A 25,840-nucleotide genomic window follows, 5' to 3' on the forward strand; every position below is an offset into this window, starting at 1 on the left:
ATCAATTTCGCTCCAAAATTTTGGCGCAAAAAGTATCGACCACATTTTCAAAGAGCTTTGTGCCGCGGTTCACGTCAGTTTTTGTAAAAGTGGGCGTGTCCACGTATATTGTCTGGTTTGCATGATATTTTCAAAGGGGTGAGAGTCTAGTTTACATCAAAAATTTCACACCAGCTTTTGATAGTGTAAAAATCACAGAAATGGTTTTAGTTTTATTTTCTTTGTGTTTTTATTTGGGAAAAGGTCTTATATAAGTAATTATAAAAAAAAAAGAAATAATTATTATTAAAAATGTTATTTAAAAATATATATATATTCTTTTTTCTTGGTCACTGCACCTGCACTCACATTTAAGCTCAGAAATGTTTTATCTATACAGTTATCGCTTGTCTGGGCACTAGTCACCATGGAATATTTTGTGAGATGTTTCCGCCAGAATTTTCTTGGATGCAAAATTTGGCGCAAAAATCTGCAATTTTGGCTCCAAAAAAAAATCCAATATGGCTGCAACAAAAAATTTTTTATAGCCTCTCCTGTGTATCAGTGTTTTCCAACAAGTGTGACTCCAGGTGTTTAAAAACTACAACTTCCAGCAGACCAAATGCTTGGAGTTGAAGTTTTGCAACAGCTGGAGACACACTGGTTTGAAAACACTGTTGTAGACAGACGATCAATAACTAAGTCTTGTTAAACCCTTTAACCATTTAAAGTTGGGGAAACAAAAAGCTATTCAGCATCTGTGAAGGTTATACATAGGAGACATTACAATGAGGTAGATAAGGTTGGGATATGTAAGATAACTAGGAGGTCCTGTAGTAGATCACGCACAGACGTACTGATGGTGCAGTCAGGTGAGCAGTTGATGACGTCAGTGCGACAGTTAGTAAGAGGCACGCCCCCGCGGTACACACCAGTACCTCCCAGGTATGTAGACTTCATAATGCTGATACCCCCATATATACGGCACAGATAAGGGGTTGTACTATTGTACTAGAAATGCAGTGTGTGTCTGGCAGCATGCTGATGGCGGGAGTCCTCTACGTGCTTTCTATGAGACCGGGGCTCCTCTTCTAGGTGACGGGTATAGCGGTAACATATACTGTAGACTGTACTGTATATAGGGCTCCACGTATAGAGCGGCTGGTGTGAGCTCCATAGTGAGCGGTGTTCTTGCCGAGCGTCAGTCTCCTCCTCCTCATGTCTCCAGCAGATGAGCTGCAGCCTCCGCCAGTGATGGAGCCGGACACACAGTGACCCTTCACCGCTCCCTGGTGCCCGCACACATCTGCCGCACACCCATACCGGGCACCTGAGGTCGGGATGCAGGAGGAGCGGGCGGCTGACAAGCCTGAGGACGAGCCGGGGGATGGTAAACAAGAGCCGGGGGAGGAGGGCACAGCCGCTCACCCAGACACCAGGACGGACTCGGACAGTGTGGAAAGCGGTGATACCCCGAGCCCGCCGACCTGCAAGATCTGCTTCCAGGGGCCCGAGCAGGTAATGGAGCCCAGTGCATGGTAGGGACTGGCAGAGCTGCTCCATCATGCTCCATCAGCTCTGCTCTGTCATTGCTGCCGGGACCGGAGAGATACTGACTGCCATACACTGTGATGGACGTGCCCTGCACCTGCTGCCACATCATATGCCACATCATATGGGATATGTACACACACCAGGGACCCATCAGCACACAGTGCTCAGGGGGGATATACCTCTCTGGACACTTTACAGAGAAATAATATACCACATGTACTGTACACAGGAGCAGACACGCTATAGAGGGGTAATATACCACATGTACTGTACACAGGAGCTAACACTATATAGAGGGGTAATATACCACATGTACTGTATACAGGAGCTGACACTCTATAGAGGGGTAATATACCACATGTACTGTATACAGGAGCTGACACTCTATAGAGGGGTAATATTTCACATGTACTGTACACAGGAGCAGACACGCTATAGAGGGGTAATATACCACATGTACTGTACACAGGAGCTGACACTCTATAGAGGGGTAATATACCACATGTACTGTACACAGGAGCTGACACTCTATAGAGAAATAATATACCACATGTACTGTACACAGGAGCTGACACTCTATAGATGGGTAATATACCACATGTACTGTACACAGGAGCTGACACTATAGAGGGGTAATATACCACATGTACTGTACACAGGAGCTGACACTCTATAGAGGGGTAATATACCACATGTACTGTACACAGGAGCTGACACTCTATAGAGAAATAATATACCACATATACTGTACACAGGAGCTGACACTCTATAGAGAAATAATATACCACATATACTGTACACAGGAGCTGACACTCTATAGATGGGTAATATACCACATGTACTGTACACAGGAGCTGACACTCTATAGAGAAATAATATACCACATGTACTGTACACAGGAGCTGACACTCTACAGAGGGGTAATATACCACATGTACTGTACACAGGAGCTGACACTCTATAGAGGGGTAATATACCACAAGTACTGTACACAGGAGCTGACACTCTATAGATGGGTAATATACCACATATACTGTACACAGGAGCTGACACTCTATATAGGGGTAATATACCACATATACTGTACACAGGAGCTGACACTCTACAGAGAAATAATATACCACAAGTACTGTACACAGGAGCTGACACTCTACAGAGAAATAATATACCACAAGTACTGTACACAGAAGCCGACACGCTATAGAGGGATAATATACCACAAGTACTGTACACAGGAGCTGACACTCTATAGATGGGTAATATACCACATGTACTGTACACAGGAGCTGACACTCTATATAGGGGTAATATATCACATGTACTGTACACAGGAGCTGACACTCTACAGAGAAATAATATACCACAAGTACTGTACACAAAAGCCGACACGCTATAGAGGGGTAATATACCACAAGTACTGTACACAGAAGCCGACACTCTATAGAGGGGTAATATACCACATGTACTGTACACAGGAGCTGACACTCTATAGAGGGGTAATATACCACATGTACTATACACAGGAGCTGACACTCTATAGAGGGGTAATATACCACAAGTATTGTACACAGGAGCTGACACTCTATAGAGGGATAATATATCACATGTACTGTACACAGGAGCTGACACTCTATAGAGGGGTAATATACCACATGTACTGTACACAGGAGCTGACACGCTATAGAGGGGTAATATACCACAAGTACTGTACACAGAAGCCGACACTCTATAGATGGGTAATATACCACATATACTGTACACAGGAGCTGACACTCTACAGAGAAATAATATACCACAAGTACTGTACACAGGAGCTGACACTCTACAGAGAAATAATATACCACAAGTACTGTACACAGAAGCCGACACGCTATAGAGGGATAATATACCACAAGTACTGTACACAGGAGCTGACACTCTATAGATGGGTAATATACCACATGTACTGTACACAGGAGCTGACACTCTATATAGGGGTAATATATCACATGTACTGTACACAGGAGCTGACACTCTACAGAGAAATAATATACCACAAGTACTGTACACAAAAGCCGACACGCTATAGAGGGGTAATATACCACATGTACTGTACACAGGAGCTGACACTCTACAGAGGGGTAATATACCACATGTACTGTACACAGGAGCTGACACTCTATAGAGGGGTAATATACCACAAGTACTGTACACAGGAGCTGACACTCTATAGATGGGTAATATACCACATATACTGTACACAGGAGCTGACACTCTATATAGGGGTAATATACCACATATACTGTACACAGGAGCTGACACTCTACAGAGAAATAATATACCACAAGTACTGTACACAGGAGCTGACACTCTACAGAGAAATAATATACCACAAGTACTGTACACAGAAGCCGACACGCTATAGAGGGATAATATACCACAAGTACTGTACACAGGAGCTGACACTCTATAGATGGGTAATATACCACATGTACTGTACACAGGAGCTGACACTCTATATAGGGGTAATATATCACATGTACTGTACACAGGAGCTGACACTCTACAGAGAAATAATATACCACAAGTACTGTACACAAAAGCCGACACGCTATAGAGGGGTAATATACCACAAGTACTGTACACAGAAGCCGACACTCTATAGAGGGGTAATATACCACATGTACTGTACACAGGAGCTGACACTCTATAGAGGGGTAATATACCACATGTACTATACACAGGAGCTGACACTCTATAGAGGGGTAATATACCACAAGTATTGTACACAGGAGCTGACACTCTATAGAGGGATAATATATCACATGTACTGTACACAGGAGCTGACACTCTATAGAGGGGTAATATACCACATGTACTGTACACAGGAGCTGACACGCTATAGAGGGGTAATATACCACAAGTACTGTACACAGAAGCCGACACTCTATAGATGGGTAATATACCACATATACTGTACACAGGAGCTGACACTCTACAGAGAAATAATATACCACAAGTACTGTACACAGGAGCTGACACTCTACAGAGAAATAATATACCACAAGTACTGTACACAGAAGCCGACACGCTATAGAGGGATAATATACCACAAGTACTGTACACAGGAGCTGACACTCTATAGATGGGTAATATACCACATGTACTGTACACAGGAGCTGACACTCTATATAGGGGTAATATATCACATGTACTGTACACAGGAGCTGACACTCTACAGAGAAATAATATACCACAAGTACTGTACACAAAAGCCGACACGCTATAGAGGGGTAATATACCACAAGTACTGTACACAGAAGCCGACACTCTATAGAGGGGTAATATACCACATGTACTGTACACAGGAGCTGACACTCTATAGAGGGGTAATATACCACATGTACTATACACAGGAGCTGACACTCTATAGAGGGGTAATATACCACAAGTATTGTACACAGGAGCTGACACTCTATAGAGGGATAATATATCACATGTACTGTACACAGGAGCTGACACTCTATAGAGGGGTAATATACCACATGTACTGTACACAGGAGCTGACACGCTATAGAGGGGTAATATACCACAAGTACTGTACACAGAAGCCGACACTCTATAGATGGGTAATATACCACATATACTGTACACAGGAGCTGACACTCTACAGAGAAATAATATACCACATGTACTGTACACAGGAGCTGACTCTCTATATAGGGGTAATATACCACATATACTGTACACAGGAGCTGTCAGAGAAATAATATACCACATGTACTGTACACAGGAGCTTACACTTTATAGAGGGGTAATATTCCACATATACTGTACACAGGAGCTGATACTCTACAGAGAAATAATATACCACATGTACTGTACACAGGAGCTGACACTCTACAGAGAAATAATATACCACATGTACTGTACACAGGAGCTGACACTCTACTGAGGGGTAATATACCACATGTACTGTACACAGGAGCTGACACTCTACTGAGGGGTAATATACAACATGTACTGTACACAGGAGCTGACACTCTACAGAGGGATCATATATCCCATGTACTGTACACTGGAGCTGACACTCTATAGAGGGGTAATATACCACATGTACTGTACACAGGAGCTGACACTCTATAGATGGGTAATATACCACATGTACTGTACACAGGAGCTGACACTCTATAGAGGGATAATATATCACAGGTACTGTACACAGGAGCTGACACTCTACAGAGAAATAATATACCACATGTACTGTACACAGGAGCTGACACTTTACAGAGAAATAATATACCACATGTACTGTACACAGGAGCTAACAATCTACAGATGGATAATATATCCCATGTACTGTACACAGGAGCTAACACTCTATAGAGGGGTAATATACCACATGTACTGTACACAGGAGCTAACACTGTACAGAGAAATAATATACCACATATACTGTACACAGGAGCTGACACTGTACAGAGAAATAATATACCACATGTACTGTACACAGGAGCTGACACTGTACAGAGAAATAATATACCACATGTACTGTACACAGGAGCTGACACTGTACAGAGAAATAATATACCACATATACTGTACACAGGATCTGACACTCTACAAAGGGGTAATATATCCCATGTACTGTACACAGGAGCTGACACTCTATAGAGGGGTAATATACCATATATACTGTACACAGGAGCTGATACTCTACAGAGAAATAATATACCACATGTACTGTACACAGGAGCTGACACTCTACAAAGGGGTAATATATCCCATGTACTGTACACAGGAGCTGACTCTCTATATAGGGGTAATATACCACATATACTGTACACAGGAGCTGTCAGAGAAATAATATACCACATGTACTGTACACAGGAGCTTACACTTTATAGAGGGGTAATATATCACATGTACTGTACACAGGAGCTGACACTCTATAGAGAAATAATATTCCACATATACTGTACACAGGAGCTGATACTCTACAGAGAAATAATATACCACATGTACTGTACACAGGAGCTGACACTCTACAGAGAAATAATATACCACATGTACTGTACACAGGAGCTGACACTGTACAGAGAAATAATATACCACATGTACTGTACACAGGAGCTGACACTGTACAGAGAAATAATATACCACATATACTGTACACAGGATCTGACACTCTACAAAGGGGTAATATATCCCATGTACTGTACACAGGAGCTGACACTCTATAGAGGGGTAATATACCATATATACTGTACACAGGAGCTGATACTCTACAGAGAAATAATATACCACATGTACTGTACACAGGAGCTGACACTCTACAAAGGGGTAATATATCCCATGTACTGTACACAGGAGCTGACTCTCTATATAGGGGTAATATACCACATATACTGTACACAGGAGCTGTCAGAGAAATAATATACCACATGTACTGTACACAGGAGCTTACACTTTATAGAGGGGTAATATTCCACATATACTGTACACAGGAGCTGATACTCTACAGAGAAATAATATACCACATGTACTGTACACAGGAGCTGACACTCTACAGAGAAATAATATACCACATGTACTGTACACAGGAGCTGACACTCTACTGAGGGGTAATATACAACATGTACTGTACACAGAAGCTGACACTCTACAGAGGGATCATATATCCCATGTACTGTACACTGGAGCTGACACTATAGAGGGGTAATATATCACATGTACTGTACACAGGAGCTGACACTTTACAAAGGGGTAATATACCACATGTACTGTACACAGGAGCTAACACTCTATAGAGGGATAATATATCACAGGTACTGTACACAGGAGCTGACACTCTACAGAGAAATAATATACCACATGTACTGTACACAGGAGCTGACACTTTACAGAGAAATAATATACCACATGTACTGTACACAGGAGCTAACAATCTACAGATGGATAAGATATCCCATGTACTGTACACAGGAGCCAACACTCTATAGAGGGATAATAAATCACATCTACTGTACACAGGAGCTGACACTCTACAGAGGGGTAATATATCCCATGTACTGTACACAGGAGCTGACACTCTATAGAGGGGTAATATACCATATATACTGTACACAGGAGCTGATACTCTACAGAGAAATAATATACCACATGTACTGTACACAGAAGCTGACACTGTATAGAAGGGTAATATATCACATGTACTGTACACAGGAGCTGACACTCTACAAATAAATAATATACCACATGTACTGTACACAGGAGCTGACACTCTATAGAGGGGTAATATACCACATGTACTGTACACAGGAGCTGACACTCTATAGAGAAATAATATACCACATGTACTGTACACAGGAGCTGACACTCTATAGAGGGGTAATATACCACATGTACTGTACACAGGAAGTGACACTCTACTGAGTGACAATATACCACATGTACTGTACACAGGAGCTGACACTCTACTGAGGGGTAATATACCACATGTACTGTACACAGGAGCTGACACTCTATAGAGAAATAATATACCACATGTACTGTGCACAGGAGCTGACACTCTGTAGAGAAATAATATACCACATGTACTGTACACAGGAGCTGACACTCTACAGAGGCATAATATATCGGCATAATATATCACATGTACTGTACACAGTAGCTGACACTTTACAGAGGGGTAATGTATCCCATGTACTGTACACAAAAGCTGACACTCTACAGAGGGGTAATATATCCCATGTACTGTACACAGGAGCTGACACTCTACAGAGGGGTAATATATCCCATGTACTGTACACAGGAGCTGACACTCTACAGAGGGGTAATATATCCCATGTACTGTACACAGGAGCTGACACTCTACAGAGGCATAATATATCGGCATAATATATCACATGTACTGTACACAGGATCTGACACTCTACAGAGGGGTAATATATCCCATGTACTGTACACAGGAGCTGACACTCTATAGAGGGGTAATATACCATATATACTGTACACAGGAGCTGATACTCTACAGAGAAATAATATACCACATGTACTGTACACAGAAGCTGACACTGTATAGAAGGGTAATATATCACATGTACTGTACACAGGAGCTGACACTCTACAGATAAATAATATACCACATGTACTGTACACAGGAGCTGACACTCTATAGAGGGGTAATATACCACATGTACTGTACACAGGAAGTGACACTCTACTGAGTGACAATATACCACATGTACTGTACACAGGAGCTGACACTCTACTGAGGGGTAATATACCACATGTACTGTACACAGGAGCTGACACTCTATAGAGAAATAATATACCACATGTACTGTGCACAGGAGCTGACACTCTGTAGAGAAATAATATACCACATGTACTGTACACAGGAGCTGACACTCTACAGAGGCATAATATATCGGCATAATATATCACATGTACTGTACACAGTAGCTGACACTTTACAGAGGGGTAATGTATCCCATGTACTGTACACAAAAGCTGACACTCTACAGAGGGGTAATATATCCCATGTACTGTACACAGGAGCTGACACTCTACAGAGGGGTAATATATCCCATGTACTGTACACAGGAGCTGACACTCTACAGAGGCATAATATATCGGCATAATATATCACATGTACTGTACACAGGATCTGACACTCTACAGAGGGGTAATATATCCCATGTACTGTACACAGGAGCTGACACTCTATAGAGGGGTAATATACCATATATACTGTACACAGGAGCTGATACTCTACAGAGAAATAATATACCACATGTACTGTACACAGTAGCTGACACTATATAGAAGGGTAATATATCACATGTACTGTACACAGGAGCTGACACTCTATAGAGGGGTAATATACCACATGTACTGTACACAGGAGCTGACACTCTACAAAGGGGTAATATATGCCATGTACTGTACACAGGAGCTGACACTCTATAGAGGGGTAATATACCATATATACTGTACACAGGAGCTGATACTCTACAGAGAAATAATATACCACATGTACTGTACACAGGAGCTGACACTGTATAGAAGGGTAATATATCACATGTGCTGTACACAGGAGCTGACACTCTATAGAGGGGTAATATACCACATGTACTGTACACAGGAGCTAACACTCTATAGAGGGGTAATATACCACATGTACTGTACACTGGAGCTGACAGAAAAATAATATACCACATGTACTGTACACAGGAGCTAACACTGTACAGAGAAATAATATACCACATATACTGTACACAGGAGCTGACACTGTACAGAGAAATAATATACCACATGTACTGTACACAGGAGCTGACACTGTACAGAGAAATAATATACCACATATACTGTACACAGGATCTGACACTCTACAAAGGGGTAATATATCCCATGTACTGTACACAGGAGCTGACACTCTATAGAGGGGTAATATACCATATATACTGTACACAGGAGCTGATACTCTACAGAGAAATAATATACCACATGTACTGTACACAGGAGCTGACTCTCTATATAGGGGTAATATACCACATATACTGTACACAGGAGCTGTCAGAGAAATAATATACCACATGTACTGTACACAGGAGCTTACACTTTATAGAGGGGTAATATTCCACATATACTGTACACAGGAGCTGATACTCTACAGAGAAATAATATACCACATGTACTGTACACAGGAGCTGACACTCTACAGAGAAATAATATACCACATGTACTGTACACAGGAGCTGACACTCTACTGAGGGGTAATATACCACATGTACTGTACACTGGAGCTGACACTCTACTGAGGGGTAATATACCACATGTACTGTACACAGGAGCTGACACTCTATAGAGAAATAATATACCACATGTACTGTACACAGGAGCTGACACTCTACTGAGGGGTAATATACCACATGTACTGTACACTGGAGCTGACACTCTACTGAGGGGTAATATACAACATGTACTGTACACAGGAGCTGACACTCTACAGAGGGATCATATATCCCATGTACTGTACACTGGAGCTGACACTCTATAGAGGGGTAATATATCACATGGACTGTACACAGGAGCTGACACTTTACAAAGGGGTAATATACCACATGTACTGTACACAGGAGCTAACACTCTATAGAGGGATAATATACCACATGTACTGTACACAGGAGCTGACACTCTACAGAGAAATAATATACCACATGTACTGTACACAGGAGCTGACACTTTACAGAGAAATAATATACCACATGTACTGTACACAGGAGCTAACAATCTACAGATGGATAATATATCCCATGTACTGTACACAGGAGCTAACACTCTATAGAGGGGTAATATACCACATGTACTGTACACTGGAGCTGACAGAAAAATAATATACCACATGTACTGTACACAGGAGCTAACACTGTACAGAGAAATAATATACCACATATACTGTACACAGGAGCTGACACTGTACAGAGAAATAATATACCACATGTACTGTACACAGGAGCTGACACTGTACAGAGAAATAATATACCACATGTACTGTACACAGGAGCTGACACTGTACAGAGAAATAATATACCACATATACTGTACACAGGATCTGACACTCAACAAAGGGGTAATATATCCCATGTACTGTACACAGGAGCTGACACTCTATAGAGGGGTAATATACCATATATACTGTACACAGGAGCTGATACTCTACAGAGAAATAATATACCACATGTACTGTACACAGGAGCTGACACTCTACAAAGGGGTAATATATCCCATGTACTGTACACAGGAGCTGACTCTCTATATAGGGGTAATATACCACATATACTGTACACAGGAGCTGTCAGAGAAATAATATACCACATGTACTGTACACAGGAGCTTACACTTTATAGAGGGGTAATATTCCACATATACTGTACACAGGAGCTGATACTCTACAGAGAAATAATATAACACATGTACTGTACACAGGAGCTGACACTCTACAGAGAAATAATATACCACATATACTGTACACAGGAGCTGACACTCTACTGAGGGGTAATATACAACATGTACTGTACACAGGAGCTGACACTCTACAGAGGGATCATATATCCCATGTACTGTACACTGGAGCTGACACTATAGAGGGGTAATATATCACATGTACTGTACACAGGAGCTGACACTTTACAAAGGGGTAATATACCACATGTACTGTACACAGGAGCTAACACTCTATAGAGGGATAATAAATCACATCTACTGTACACAGGAGCTGACACTCTACAGAGGGGTAATATATCCCATGTACTGTACACAGGAGCTGACACTCTATAGAGGGGTAATATACCATATATACTGTATACAGGAGCTGATACTCTACAGAGAAATAATATACCACATGTACTGTACACAGGAGCTGACACTCTACAGAGGGGTAATATATCCCATGTACTGTACACAGGAGCTGACACTCTATAGAGGGGTAATATACCATATATACTGTACACAGGAGCTGATACTCTACAGAGAAATAATATACCACATGTACTGTACACAGGAGCTGACACTCTATAGAGGGGTAATATACCACATGTACTGTACACAGGAAGTGACACTCTACTGAGTGAAAATATACCACATGCACTGTACACAGGAGCTGACACTCTATTGAGGGGTAATATACCACATGTACTGTACACTGGAGCTGACACTCTATAGAGGGGTAATATACCACATATACTGTACACAGGAGCTGACAGAGAAATAATATACCACATGTACTGTACACAGGAGCTGATACTCTACAGAGAAATAATATACCACATGTACTGTACACAGGAAGTGACACTCTACTGAGGGGTAATATACCACATGTACTGTACACAGGAGCTGACACTCTACTGAGGGGTAATATACAACATGTACTGTACACAGAAGCTGACACTCTACAGAGGGATCATATATCCCATGTACTGTACACAGGAGCTGACACTCTATAGAGGGGTAATATACCACATGTACTGTACACAGGAGCTGACACTCTATAGAGAAATAATATACCACATGTACTGTACACTGGAGCTGACACTCTATAGAGGGGTAATATAACACATGTACTGTACACAGGAGCTGACACTCTACAGAGAAATAATATACCACATGTACTGTACACATGAGTTGACACTCTACTGAGGGGTAATATACCACATGTACTGTACACAGGAGCTGACACTTTAAAAAGGGGTAATCTACCACATGTACTGTACACAGGAGCTGACACTCTATAGAGGGATAATATATCACAAGTACTGTACACAGGAGCTGACACTCTACAGAGAAATAATATACCATTTGTACTGTACACAGGAGCTGACACTCTACAGAGAAATAATATACCACATGTACTGTACACAGGAGCTGACACTTTACAGAGACATAATATACCACATGTACTGTACACAGGAGCTGACACTCTACAGAGAAATAATATACCACATGTACTGTACACAGGAGCTGACACTCTACAGAGAAATAATATACCACATATACTGTACACAGGAGCTGACACACTATAGAGAAATAATATACCACATGTACTGTACACAGGAGCTGACACTCTACAGATAAATAATATACCACATGTACTGTAGACAGGAGCCGACACTTTACAAAGGGGTAATATATCACATGTATTGTACACAGGAGCTAACAATCTACAGAGGGATAATATATCCCATGTACTGTACACAGGAGCTGACACTCTTTAGAGGGGTAATAAATCACATATACTATGCACATGAGCTGACAATCTACAGAGAAATAATATACCACATGTACTGTACACAGGAGCTGACACTTTACAGAGAAATAATATACCACATGTACTGTACACAGGAGCTGACACTTTACAGAGAAATAATATACCACATGTACACAGGATCTGACACTCTACGGATTAATAATATATAACATGTACTTTACACAGGAGCTGACACTCTATAGAGGGGTAATATACCACATGTACTGTACACAGGAGCTGACACTCTATAGAGGGGTAATATAGCACATGTACTGTACACATGAGCTGACAATCTACAGAGAAATAATATACCACATGTACTATACACAGGAGCTGACACTCTACTGAGGGGTAATATACCACATGTACTGTACACAGGAGCTGAAACTCTATAGAGGGGTAATATAACACACGTACTAGGGATCGACCAATATCGTTTTTTTAGGGCCGATACCGATAATCGGTGGAGGTAAGGGCCGATAGCCGATAACTTATACCGATATTCCGGTATAAGTTATCGGCTATTTATCCCCCCTCGACATCGCTGCAGGTGATTGATTTAAAGCGGGCGCTTTAAATCAATGCACTGCAGTGGCTTTTGCGGTGCCATAGGCCACCGCCGCCACCACCCGCTTCTCTCCCCTACCTGTCAGGGTGGTCCGGGCCATCCATTCTTCCTTCCTGTAGTGTCCGGCGGCATTCCGGGTGGAGGGTGCACCGGTCCGGGCTGTCCTTCTTCTTCGGGGGTCATCTTCTCCACTCCTGGCAGGCTCCGGCCTAGTAGCGCAGCATAGACGCCGCTGCACAGTGACGCCCGTGCGCATCGACGCACCTGACGTCACGGCGTAGCGGCGTCTATGCAGCGTACTAGGCCGGAGCCTGCCCGGAGTGGAGAAGAGGACCCCCGGAGAAGGACAGCCTGTACCGGTGCACCCTCCACCCGGAATGGCGTCGGACACTACAGGAAGGAAGGATGGATGGCCCGGACCACCCCCATAACGGGTACGTTTATTTATTTATTTTTTTATTGACTCGGAGGGTGGAGGAGGGGCCCGACTGGTATAGCCGTATGGGCAAAAATCCATACCGGTATACCGCCCAGCACTACGGTGGGGGGTGCGACGCTGTGGGTCAGGGGGGCGGTCGCGGTGTGGTGGGGGCGGTGCGGGGGGCGGGGCATTAACGGCTTATCGTCAAGGTAATTACCGATACCGATAATGCCCAAAATCGTGATTATCGGCCGATAATATCGGCCATACCGATAATCGGTCGATCCCTAACATGTACTCTACACATGAGATTACACTCTACAGATAAATAATATACTACATGTACTGTACACAGGAGCTGACACTCTACAGAGAAATAATATACCACATGTATTGTACACAGGAAGTGACACTCTAATGAGTGACAATATACCACATGTACTGTACACAGGAGCTGACACTCTACAGAGGGGTAATATACCACATGTACTGTACACAGGAGCTGACACTCTACAGAGGGGTAATATACCACATGTACTGTAAACAGGAGCTGACACTCTACAGAGGGGTAATATACCACATGTACTGTACACAGGAGCTGACACTCTACAGAGAAATAATATACCACATGTACTGTACACAGGAGCTGACACTCCATAGAGAAATAATATACCACATGTACTGTATACAGGAGCTGACACTCTACAGAGGGATAATGTATCACATGTACTGTACACAGGAGCTGACACTCTACAGAGGGATAATGTATCACATGTACTGTACACAGGAGCTGACACTCTACAGAGGAGTAATATATCACATGTACTGTACATAGGAGCTGACACTCTATAGAGAAATAATATACCACATGCACTGTACACAGGAGCTGACACTCTATAGAAGGGTAATATACCACATGTACTGTACACAGGAGCTGACACTCTATAGAGAAACAATATACCACATGTACTGTACACAGGAGCTGACACTCTACAGAGGGGTAATATTTCATATGTTCTGTACACAGGAGCTGACACTCTATAGAGAAATAATATACCACATGTACTGTACACAGGAGCTGACACTCTATAGAGGGGTAATATACCACATGTACTGTACACAGGAGCTGACACTCTATAGAGGGGTAATATACCACATGTACTGTACACAGGAGCTGACACTGTACAGAGGGTAATATATCACATGTTCTGTACACAGGAACTGACACTCTATAGAGAAATAATATACCACATGTACTGTACACAGGAGTTGACACTCTACAGAGAAATAATATACCACAAGTACTGTACACAGGAGCTGACACTCTACAGAGGGGTAATATTTCACATGTTCTGTACACAGGAGCTGACACTCTATAGAGAAATAATATACCACATGTACTGTACACAGGAGCTGACACTCTGCAGAGGGGTAATATATCACATGTTCTGTACACAGGAGCTGACTCTCTACAGAGGGGTAATATTTCACATGTTCTGTACACAGGAGCTGACACTCTATAGAGAAATAATATACCACAAGTACTGTACACAGGAGCTGACACTCTATAGATGGGTAATATACCACATATACTGTACACAGGAGCTGACACTCTATAGAGAAACAATATACCACATGTACTGTACACAGGAGCTGACACTCTACAGAGGGGTAATATTTCACATGTTCTGTACACAGGAGCTGACACTCTATAGAGAAATAATATACCACATGTACTGTACACAGAAGCTGACACTCTGCAGAGGGGTAATATATCACATGTTCTGTACACAGGAACTGACACTCTATAGAGAAATAATATACCACATGTACTGTACACAGGAGCTGACACTCTACAGAGAAATAATATACCACATGTACTGTACACAGGAGCTGACACTCCATAGAGAAATAATATACCACATGTACTGTACACAGGAGCTGACACTCTACAGAGGGATAATGTATCACATGTACTGTACACAGGAGCTGACACTCTACAGAGGGATAATGTATCACATGTACTGTACACAGGAGCTGACACTCTACAGAGGAGTAATATATCACATGTACTGTACATAGGAGCTGACACTCTATAGAGAAATAATATACCACATGCACTGTACACAGGAGCTGACACTCTACAGAAGGGTAATATACCACATGTACTGTACACAGGAGCTGACACTCTATAGAGAAACAATATACCACATGTACTGTACACAGGAGCTGACACTCTACAGAGGGGTAATATTTCATATGTTCTGTACACAGGAGCTGACACTCTATAGAGAAATAATATACCACATGTACTGTACACAGGAGCTGACACTCTATAGAGGGGTAATATACCACATGTACTGTACACAGGAGCTGACACTGTACAGAGGGTAATATATCACATGTTCTGTACACAGGAACTGACACTCTATAGAGAAATAATATACCACATGTACTGTACACAGGAGTTGACACTCTACAGAGAAATAATATACCACAAGTACTGTACACAGGAGCTGACACTCTACAGAGGGGTAATATTTCACATGTTCTGTACACAGGAGCTGACACTCTATAGAGAAATAATATACCACATGTACTGTACACAGGAGCTGACACTCTGCAGAGGGGTAATATATCACATGTTCTGTACACAGGAGCTGACTCTCTACAGAGGGGTAATATTTCACATGTTCTGTACACAGGAGCTGACACTCTATAGAGAAATAATATACCACAAGTACTGTACACAGGAGCTGACACTCTATAGATGGGTAATATACCACATATACTGTACACAGGAGCTGACACTCTATAGAGAAACAATATACCACATGTACTGTACACAGGAGCTGACACTCTACAGAGGGGTAATATTTCACATGTTCTGTACACAGGAGCTGACACTCTATAGAGAAATAATATACCACATGTACTGTACACAGAAGCTGACACTCTGCAGAGGGGTAATATATCACATGTTCTGTACACAGGAACTGACACTCTATAGAGAAATAATATACCACATGTACTGTACACAGGAGCTGACACTCTACAGAGAAATAATATACCACATGTACTGTACACAGGAGCTGACACTCTACTGAGGGGTAATATACCACATGTACTGTACACAGGAGCTGACACTCTATAGAGAAATAATATACCACATGTACTGTACACAGGAGCTGACACTCTACAGAGAAATAATATACCACATGTTCTGTACACAGGAGCTGACACTCTATAGAGGGGTAATATACCACACATACTGTATACAAGAGCCGACACTCTACAGAGAAATAATATACCACATGTATTGTACACAGGAAGTGACACTCTACTGAGTGACAATATACCACATGTACTGTTCACAGGAGCTGACACTCTACAGAGGGGTAATATATCACATGTACTTTACACAGGAGCTGCCACTCTATAGAGAAATAATATACCACATGTATTGCACACAGGAGCTGACACTCTACAGAGAAATAATATACCACATGTACTGTACACAGGAGCTGACACTCTACAGAGGGGTAATATATCACATGTTCTGTACACAGGAGCTGACACTCTACAGAGGGATAATATATCACATATACTGTACACAGGAGCTGACACTCTATAGAGAAATAATATACCACATGTACTGTACACAGGAGCTGACACTCTACAGAGGGGTAATATACCACATGTACTGTACAAAGGAGCTGACACTCTACAGAGAAATAATATACCATATGCACTGTACACAGGAGCTGACACTCTATAGAGGGGGTAATATACCACATGTACTGTACACAGGAGCTGACACTCTACAGAGGGATAATATATCACATGTACTGTACACAGGAGCTGACACTCTATAGAGGGGTAATATACCACATGTACTGTACACAGGAGCTGACACTCTATAGAGAAATAATATACCACATGTACTGTACACAGGAGCTGACACTCTACAGAGGGGTAATATTTCATATGTTCTGTACACAGGAGCTGACACTCTATAGAGAAATAATATACCACATGTACTGTACACAGGAGCTGACACTCTATAGAGGGGTAATATACCACATGTACTGTACACAGGAGCTGACACTGTACAGAGGGTAATATATCACATGTTCTGTACACAGGAACTGACACTCTATAGAGAAATAATATACCACATGTACTGTACACAGGAGTTGACACTCTACAGAGAAATAATATACCACAAGTACTGTACACAGGAGCTGACACTCTACAGAGGGGTAATATTTCACATGTTCTGTACACAGGAGCTGACACTCTATAGAGAAATAATATACCACATGTACTGTACACAGGAGCTGACACTCTACAGAGAAATAATATACCACATGTACTGTACACAGGAGCTGACACTCTACTGAGGGGTAATATACCACATGTACTGTACACAGGAGCTGACACTCTATAGAGAAATAATATACCACATGTACTGTACACAGGAGCTGACACTCTACAGAGAAATAATATACCACATGTTCTGTACACAGGAGCTGACACTCTATAGAGGGGTAATATACCACACATACTGTATACAAGATCCGACACTCTACAGAGAAATAATATACCACATGTATTGTACACAGGAAGTGACACTCTACTGAGTGACAATATACCACATGTACTGTACACAGGAGCTGACACTCTACAGAGGGGTAATATATCACATGTACTTTACACAGGAGCTGCCACTCTATAGAGAAATAATATACCACATGTATTGCACACAGGAGCTGACACTCTACAGAGAAATAATATACCACATGTACTGTACACAGGAGCTGACACTCTACAGAGGGGTAATATATCACATGTTCTGTACACAGGAGCTGACACTCTACAGAGGGATAATATATCACATGTACTGTACACAGGAGCTGACACTCTATAGAGAAATAATATACCACATGTACTGTACACAGGAGCTGACACTCTACAGAGGGGTAATATACCACATGTACGGTACACAGGAGCTGACACTCTACAGAGAAATAATATACCATATGCACTGTACACAGGAGCTGACACTCTATAGAGGGGGTAATATACCACATGTACTGTACACAGGAGCTGACACTCTACAGAGGGATAATATATCACATGTACTGTACACAGGAGCTGACACTCTATAGAGGGGTAATATACCACATGTACTGTACACAGGAGCTGACACTCTATAGAGAAATAATATACCACATGTACTGTACACAGGAGCTGACACTCTACAGAGGGGTAATATTTCATATGTTCTGTACACAGGAGCTGACACTCTATAGAGAAATAATATACCACATGTACTGTACACAGGAGCTGACACTCTATAGAGGGGTAATATACCACATGTACTGTACACAGGAGCTGACACTGTACAGAGGGTAATATATCACATGTTCTGTACACAGGAACTGACACTCTATAGAGAAATAATATACCACATGTACTGTACACAGGAGTTGACACTCTACAGAGAAATAATATACCACAAGTACTGTACACAGGAGCTGACACTCTACAGAGGGGTAATATTTCACATGTTCTGTACACAGGAGCTGACACTCTATAGAGAAATAATATACCACATGTACTGTACACAGGAGCTGACACTCTGCAGAGAGGTAATATATCACATGTTCTGTACACAGGAGCTGACTCTCTACAGAGGGGTAATATTTCACATGTTCTGTACACAGGAGCTGACACTCTATAGAGAAATAATATACCACAAGTACTGTACACAGGAGCTGACACTCTATAGATGGGTAATATACCACATATACTGTACACAGGAGCTGACACTCTATAGAGAAACAATATACTACATGTACTGTACACAGGAGCTGACACTCTACAGAGGGGTAATATTTCACATGTTCTGTACACAGGAGCTGACACTCTATAGAGAAATAATATACCACATGTACTGTACACAGAAGCTGACACTCTGCAGAGGGGTAATATATCACATGTTCTGTACACAGGAACTGACACTCTATAGAGAAATAATATACCACATGTACTGTACACAGGAGCTGACACTCTACAGAGAAATAATATACCACATGTACTGTACACAGGAGCTGACACTCTACTGAGGGGTAATATACCACATGTACTGTACACAGGAGCTGACACTCTATAGAGAAATAATATACCACATGTACTGTACACAGGAGCTGACACTCTACAGAGAAATAATATACCACATGTTCTGTACACAGGAGCTGACACTCTATAGAGGGGTAATATACCACACATACTGTATACAAGAGCCGACACTCTACAGAGAAATAATATACCACATGTACTGTACACAGGAGTTGACACTCTACAGAGAAATAATATACCACAAGTACTGTACACAGGAGCTGACACTCTACAGAGGGGTAATATTTCACATGTTCTGTACACAGGAGCTGACACTCTATAGAGAAATAATATACCACATGTACTGTACACAGGAGCTGACACTCTACAGAGGGGTAATATATCACATGTACTTTACACAGGAGCTGCCACTCTATAGAGAAATAATATACCACATGTATTGCACACAGGAGCTGACACTCTACAGAGAAATAATATACCACATGTACTGTACACAGGAGCTGACACTCTACAGAGGGGTAATATATCACATGTTCTGTACACAGGAGCTGACACTCTATAGAGAAATAATATACCACAGGTACTGTACACAGGAGCTGACACTCTGCAGAGAGGTAATATATCACATGTTCTGTACACAGGAGCTGACTCTCTACAGAGGGGTAATATTTCACATGTTCTGTACACAGGAGCTGACACTCTATAGAGAAATAATATACCACAAGTACTGTACACAGGAGCTGACACTCTATAGATGGGTAATATACCACATATACTGTACACAGGAGCTGACACTCTATAGAGAAACAATATACCACATGTACTGTACACAGGAGCTGACACTCTACAGAGGGGTAATATTTCACATGTTCTGTACACAGGAGCTGCCACTCTATAGAGAAATAATATACCACATGTATTGCACACAGGAGCTGACACTCTACAGAGAAATAATATACCACATGTATTGTACACAGGAAGTGACACTCTACTGAGTGACAATATACCACATGTACTGTACACAGGAGCTGACACTCTACAGAGGGGTAATATATCACATGTACTTTACACAGGAGCTGCCACTCTATAGAGAAATAATATACCACATGTATTGCACACAGGAGCTGACACTCTACAGAGAAATAATATACCACATGTACTGTACACAGGAGCTGACACTCTACAGAGGGGTAATATATCACATGTTCTGTACACAGGAGCTGACACTCTACAGAGGGATAATATATCACATGTACTGTACACAGGAGCTGACACTCTATAGAGAAATAATATACCACATGTACTGTACACAGGAGCTGACACTCTACAGAGGGGTAATATACCACATGTACTGTACACAGGAGCTGACACTCTACAGAGAAATAATATACCATATGCACTGTACACAGGAGCTGACACTCTATAGAGGGGGTAATATACCACATGTACTGTACACAGGAGCTGACACTCTACAGAGGGATAATATATCACATGTACTGTACACAGGAGCTGACACTCTATAGAGGGGTAATATACCACATGTACTGTACACAGGAGCTGACACTCTATAGAGAAATAATATACCACATGTACTGTACACAGGAGCTGACACTCTACAGAGAAATAATATACCACATGTACTGTACACAGGAGCTGACACTTTACAGAGAAATAAAATACCACTTGTACTGTACACAGGAGCTGACACTCTATAGAGGGGTAATATATCACATGTACTGTACACAGGAGCTGACACTCTACAGATAAATAATATACCACATGTACTGTACACAGGAGCTGACACTCAATAGAGGGGTAATTTACCACATGTACTGTACACAGGAGCTGACACTCTACAGAGAAATAATATACCACAAGAACTGTACACAGGAGCTGACACTCTACAGAGGGGTAATATTTCACATAATCTGTACACAGGAGCTGATACTCTATAGAGAAATAATATACCACATGTACTGTACACAGGAGCTGACACTCTGCAGAGGGGTAATATACCACATATACTGTACACAGGAGCTGACACACTATAGAGAAATTATATACCACATGTACTGTACACAGGAGCTGACACTCTATAGAGAAACAATATACCACATGTACTGTACACAGGAGCTGACACTCTACAGAGGGGTAATATTTCACATGTTCTGTACACAGGAGCTGACACTCTATAGAGAAATAATATACCACATGTACTGTACACAGAAGCTGACACTCTGCAGAGGGGTAATATATCACATGTTCTGTACACAGGAACTGACACTCTATAGAGAAATAATATACCACATGTACTGTACACAGGAGCTGACACTCTACAGAGAAATAATATACCACATGTACTGTACACAGGAGCTGACACTCTACTGAGGGGTAATATACCACATGTACTGTACACAGGAGCTGACACTCTATAGAGAAATAATATACCACATGTACTGTACACAGGAGCTGACACTCTACAGAGAAATAATATACCACATGTTCTGTACACAGGAGCTGACACTCTATAGAGGGGTAATATACCACAAATACTGTATACAAGAGCCGACACTCTACAGAGAAATAATATACCACATGTATTGTACACAGGAAGTGACACTCTACTGAGTGACAATATACCACATGTACTGTACACAGGAAGTGACACTACAGTACTGAGTGACAATATACCACATGTACTGTACACAGGAGCTGACACTCTATAGAGTGGTAATATATCACATGTACTGTACACAGGAGCTGACACTCTATAGAGTGGTAATATATCACATGTACTGTACACAGGAGCTGACACTCTATAGATGGGTAATATACCAGATGTACTGTACATGGGAGCTGACACTCTATAGAGGGGTAATATACCACATGTACTGTACACAGGAGTTGACACTCTACAGAGAAATAATATACCACATGTACTGTACACAGGAGCTGACACTCTACAGAGGGATAATATACCACATGTACTGTACACAGGAGCTGACACTCTACAGAGAAATAATATACCACATATACTGTACACAGGAGCTGACACTCTACAGAGAAATAATATACCACATATACTGTACACAGGAGCTGACACACTATAGAGAAATAATATACCACATGTACTGTACACAGGAGCTGACACTCTATAGAGGGGTAATATACCACATGTACTGTACACAGGAGCTGACACTCTATAGAGGGGTAATATACCACATGTACTGTACACAGGAGTTGACACTACAGAGAATAAATATACCACTTGTACTGTACACAGAAGCTGACACTCTACAGAGGGATAATATATCACATGTATTGTACACAGGAGCTGACACTCTACAGAGGGGTAATATACCACTTGTACTGTACACAGGAGCTGACACTCTATAGAGTGGTAATATATCACATGTACTGTACACAGGAGCTGACATAAAGGGGTAATATACCATATAAACACAGGAGCTGACACCCTACGCAGGAGTAATATATCACATATACACATGGTCTGACACTCTACAGGGAGGAATAATATAACAATGTAATTATTATTAGCTCCTTCACAACACATTGTCTTCTCATCTTCTAAAACCCATTACTTTTTAAAGGGTACCTCTGATCAAAAAAACTTTTGATATATTATAGATTAATGTATGCAGAATAACTTTACAATTGCAAGTTATTAAAAAATATGCTTCTTTCTATTTAATTTTCCACTTTGAAGAAATGACCACTAGGGGTCTCCCTACCAGTCCTGGCAGCAAGCATTTCAGACTCATGCTGGAGTCCTAATCACTACGAGCTGCCAGTCTGCTTTGTTCACAAAGGAGAACACTCAGAGCTGCCAGCCTGCTTTGTTCACAGCCAGTTTGGCTGTGAACAAAGCAGGCTGGCAGCTCTGAGTGTTTAGGACTCCAGCATGAGTCAGAAATGCTTGCTTGACAGGACTGATCGGGAAAAATACAATAGAAAGAAGCATATTTTTCATTAACATGCTGGAAAGTTATTCAACATTCATTAATCTAAAATATATCAAACGTTTATTTGATGAGAGGTACCCTTTAAATGTTTTTCACTGACTAATTTGTCTTAGTTGTACTTTTTATTGTCGTACTTTATTTTATCATATAATGTATTACAAAGCCAGAAAAAAATCAAATGTAGGGCAAAATTGAAAAAAAATAAAAAAGGGCTTGCGCAATTTTGAGGAGCAGTAATTTTTTTCAGGGTCCAGAATACAACATGCTAACGTTATTCTTTGGGCCAGTAGGATTCTAGAGATACCAAACTTGGGTAATTCATGTTTTGTGGGATGGTTAAAAAAAATAAGAAAAGAGAACTTGAAAATAGAGAACTTCCAACATTTTGGACACTGTATTGTTGGTGCCCAGTGATCTCATATGAATGGGTAGTCCCTATGAACAACCTTTTTTTTGTTATATTGTAATACATCAGGCCTTTCTACCACCCATTGGATAAAGCTACAGGGCTTTGGATTAATTTACTTTAGTTTGCTTTTTTTTCAAATATATATATATATATATTTTTTTTTTAAGTGCACTTCTGGTGTTATTTTGTGTTTTTTTCATTTATGCCACTCGCCGTGTGGGATCAATAATGTTATATATTAGTTCAGACAATAGGTTATTAAGTTATAAAGTATAGGTTCTCGCATATGCCCTGTGTATACCTATTTTACTTGATGTGGATGGATGGCTTGTCTGCCATCTTTATTCCTATTTATCTTCTTATATGGCTTTGCAGAGACATATGGGGTGGATTATCTTGTTGTACTTGTTTTTCCTCACTGTGTGCACGTGGACATACAGGGACATTTTTCTACATTAAACATTAATATTAATTCTTATCCAAAGAAGTCAAATTCCAAGCTGGAGATAGAGTAAGAGGGCGAGTTTTATGAATTTGAGACTGTTTAAAAGAGAATCACTCGCGTCATAGACAACATGTCACGGCTGCTATCAGCTGCCAGGGACCTGCTAGTAATGGTGGTCATCAGCGATTGCACTGATGTCCGCCATTAACCCCTTGAATGCCGTGATCAGTATCGATCACTGCATCTGTGGCAATGTAGCATTTGTGATGGCTGATATGATCGCCTGCAGCATCACCGCAGGGATCAGATTAGCCAAGATGGCAGACAAAGGTCTCCTCACCTGCCTCTTACCATCATCCCGGGGTCTTCTTCTCTGATCTGCCTTCTAGCAGACCAGAGAAATAGATCGCCGATAACACTGATCAGTTCTATGCATAACATCGATCAGTATTTGCAATCTAAAGATTGCAATAAATAATCACCTGGGGGGACTAAGAAGTGTAAAAAAAAGTTTTAATTAAAGTGAATAAGCCCCTCCCCCATTAAAAA

At 41.3% G+C, this 25,840-nt stretch overlaps 1 protein-coding gene across 4 annotated transcripts in view; it reads left to right on the forward strand.

Moving 5' to 3' along the window:
* Positions 1–741: 741 nt before the first annotated feature.
* MARCHF11 (membrane associated ring-CH-type finger 11) overlaps positions 742–25,840 on the forward strand; it is a 123,028-nt gene continuing 97,929 nt past the window's right edge. Inside the window, exons 1-2 of one of the 4 annotated variants that reach the window (XM_056520945.1) lie at positions 742–924; positions 1,208–1,497. In XM_056520945.1, coding sequence (XP_056376920.1) covers positions 1,321–1,497 — 177 coding nt within the window. In that variant the 5' untranslated portion in view covers positions 742–924; positions 1,208–1,320. The other 3 variants (XM_056520946.1, XM_056520947.1, XM_056520944.1) reach the window with 3 other exon arrangements.

The sequence above is a fragment of the Hyla sarda genome, chromosome 5 (assembly GCF_029499605.1).
Source record: "Hyla sarda isolate aHylSar1 chromosome 5, aHylSar1.hap1, whole genome shotgun sequence".
Lineage (NCBI taxonomy): Eukaryota > Metazoa > Chordata > Amphibia > Anura > Hylidae > Hyla > Hyla sarda.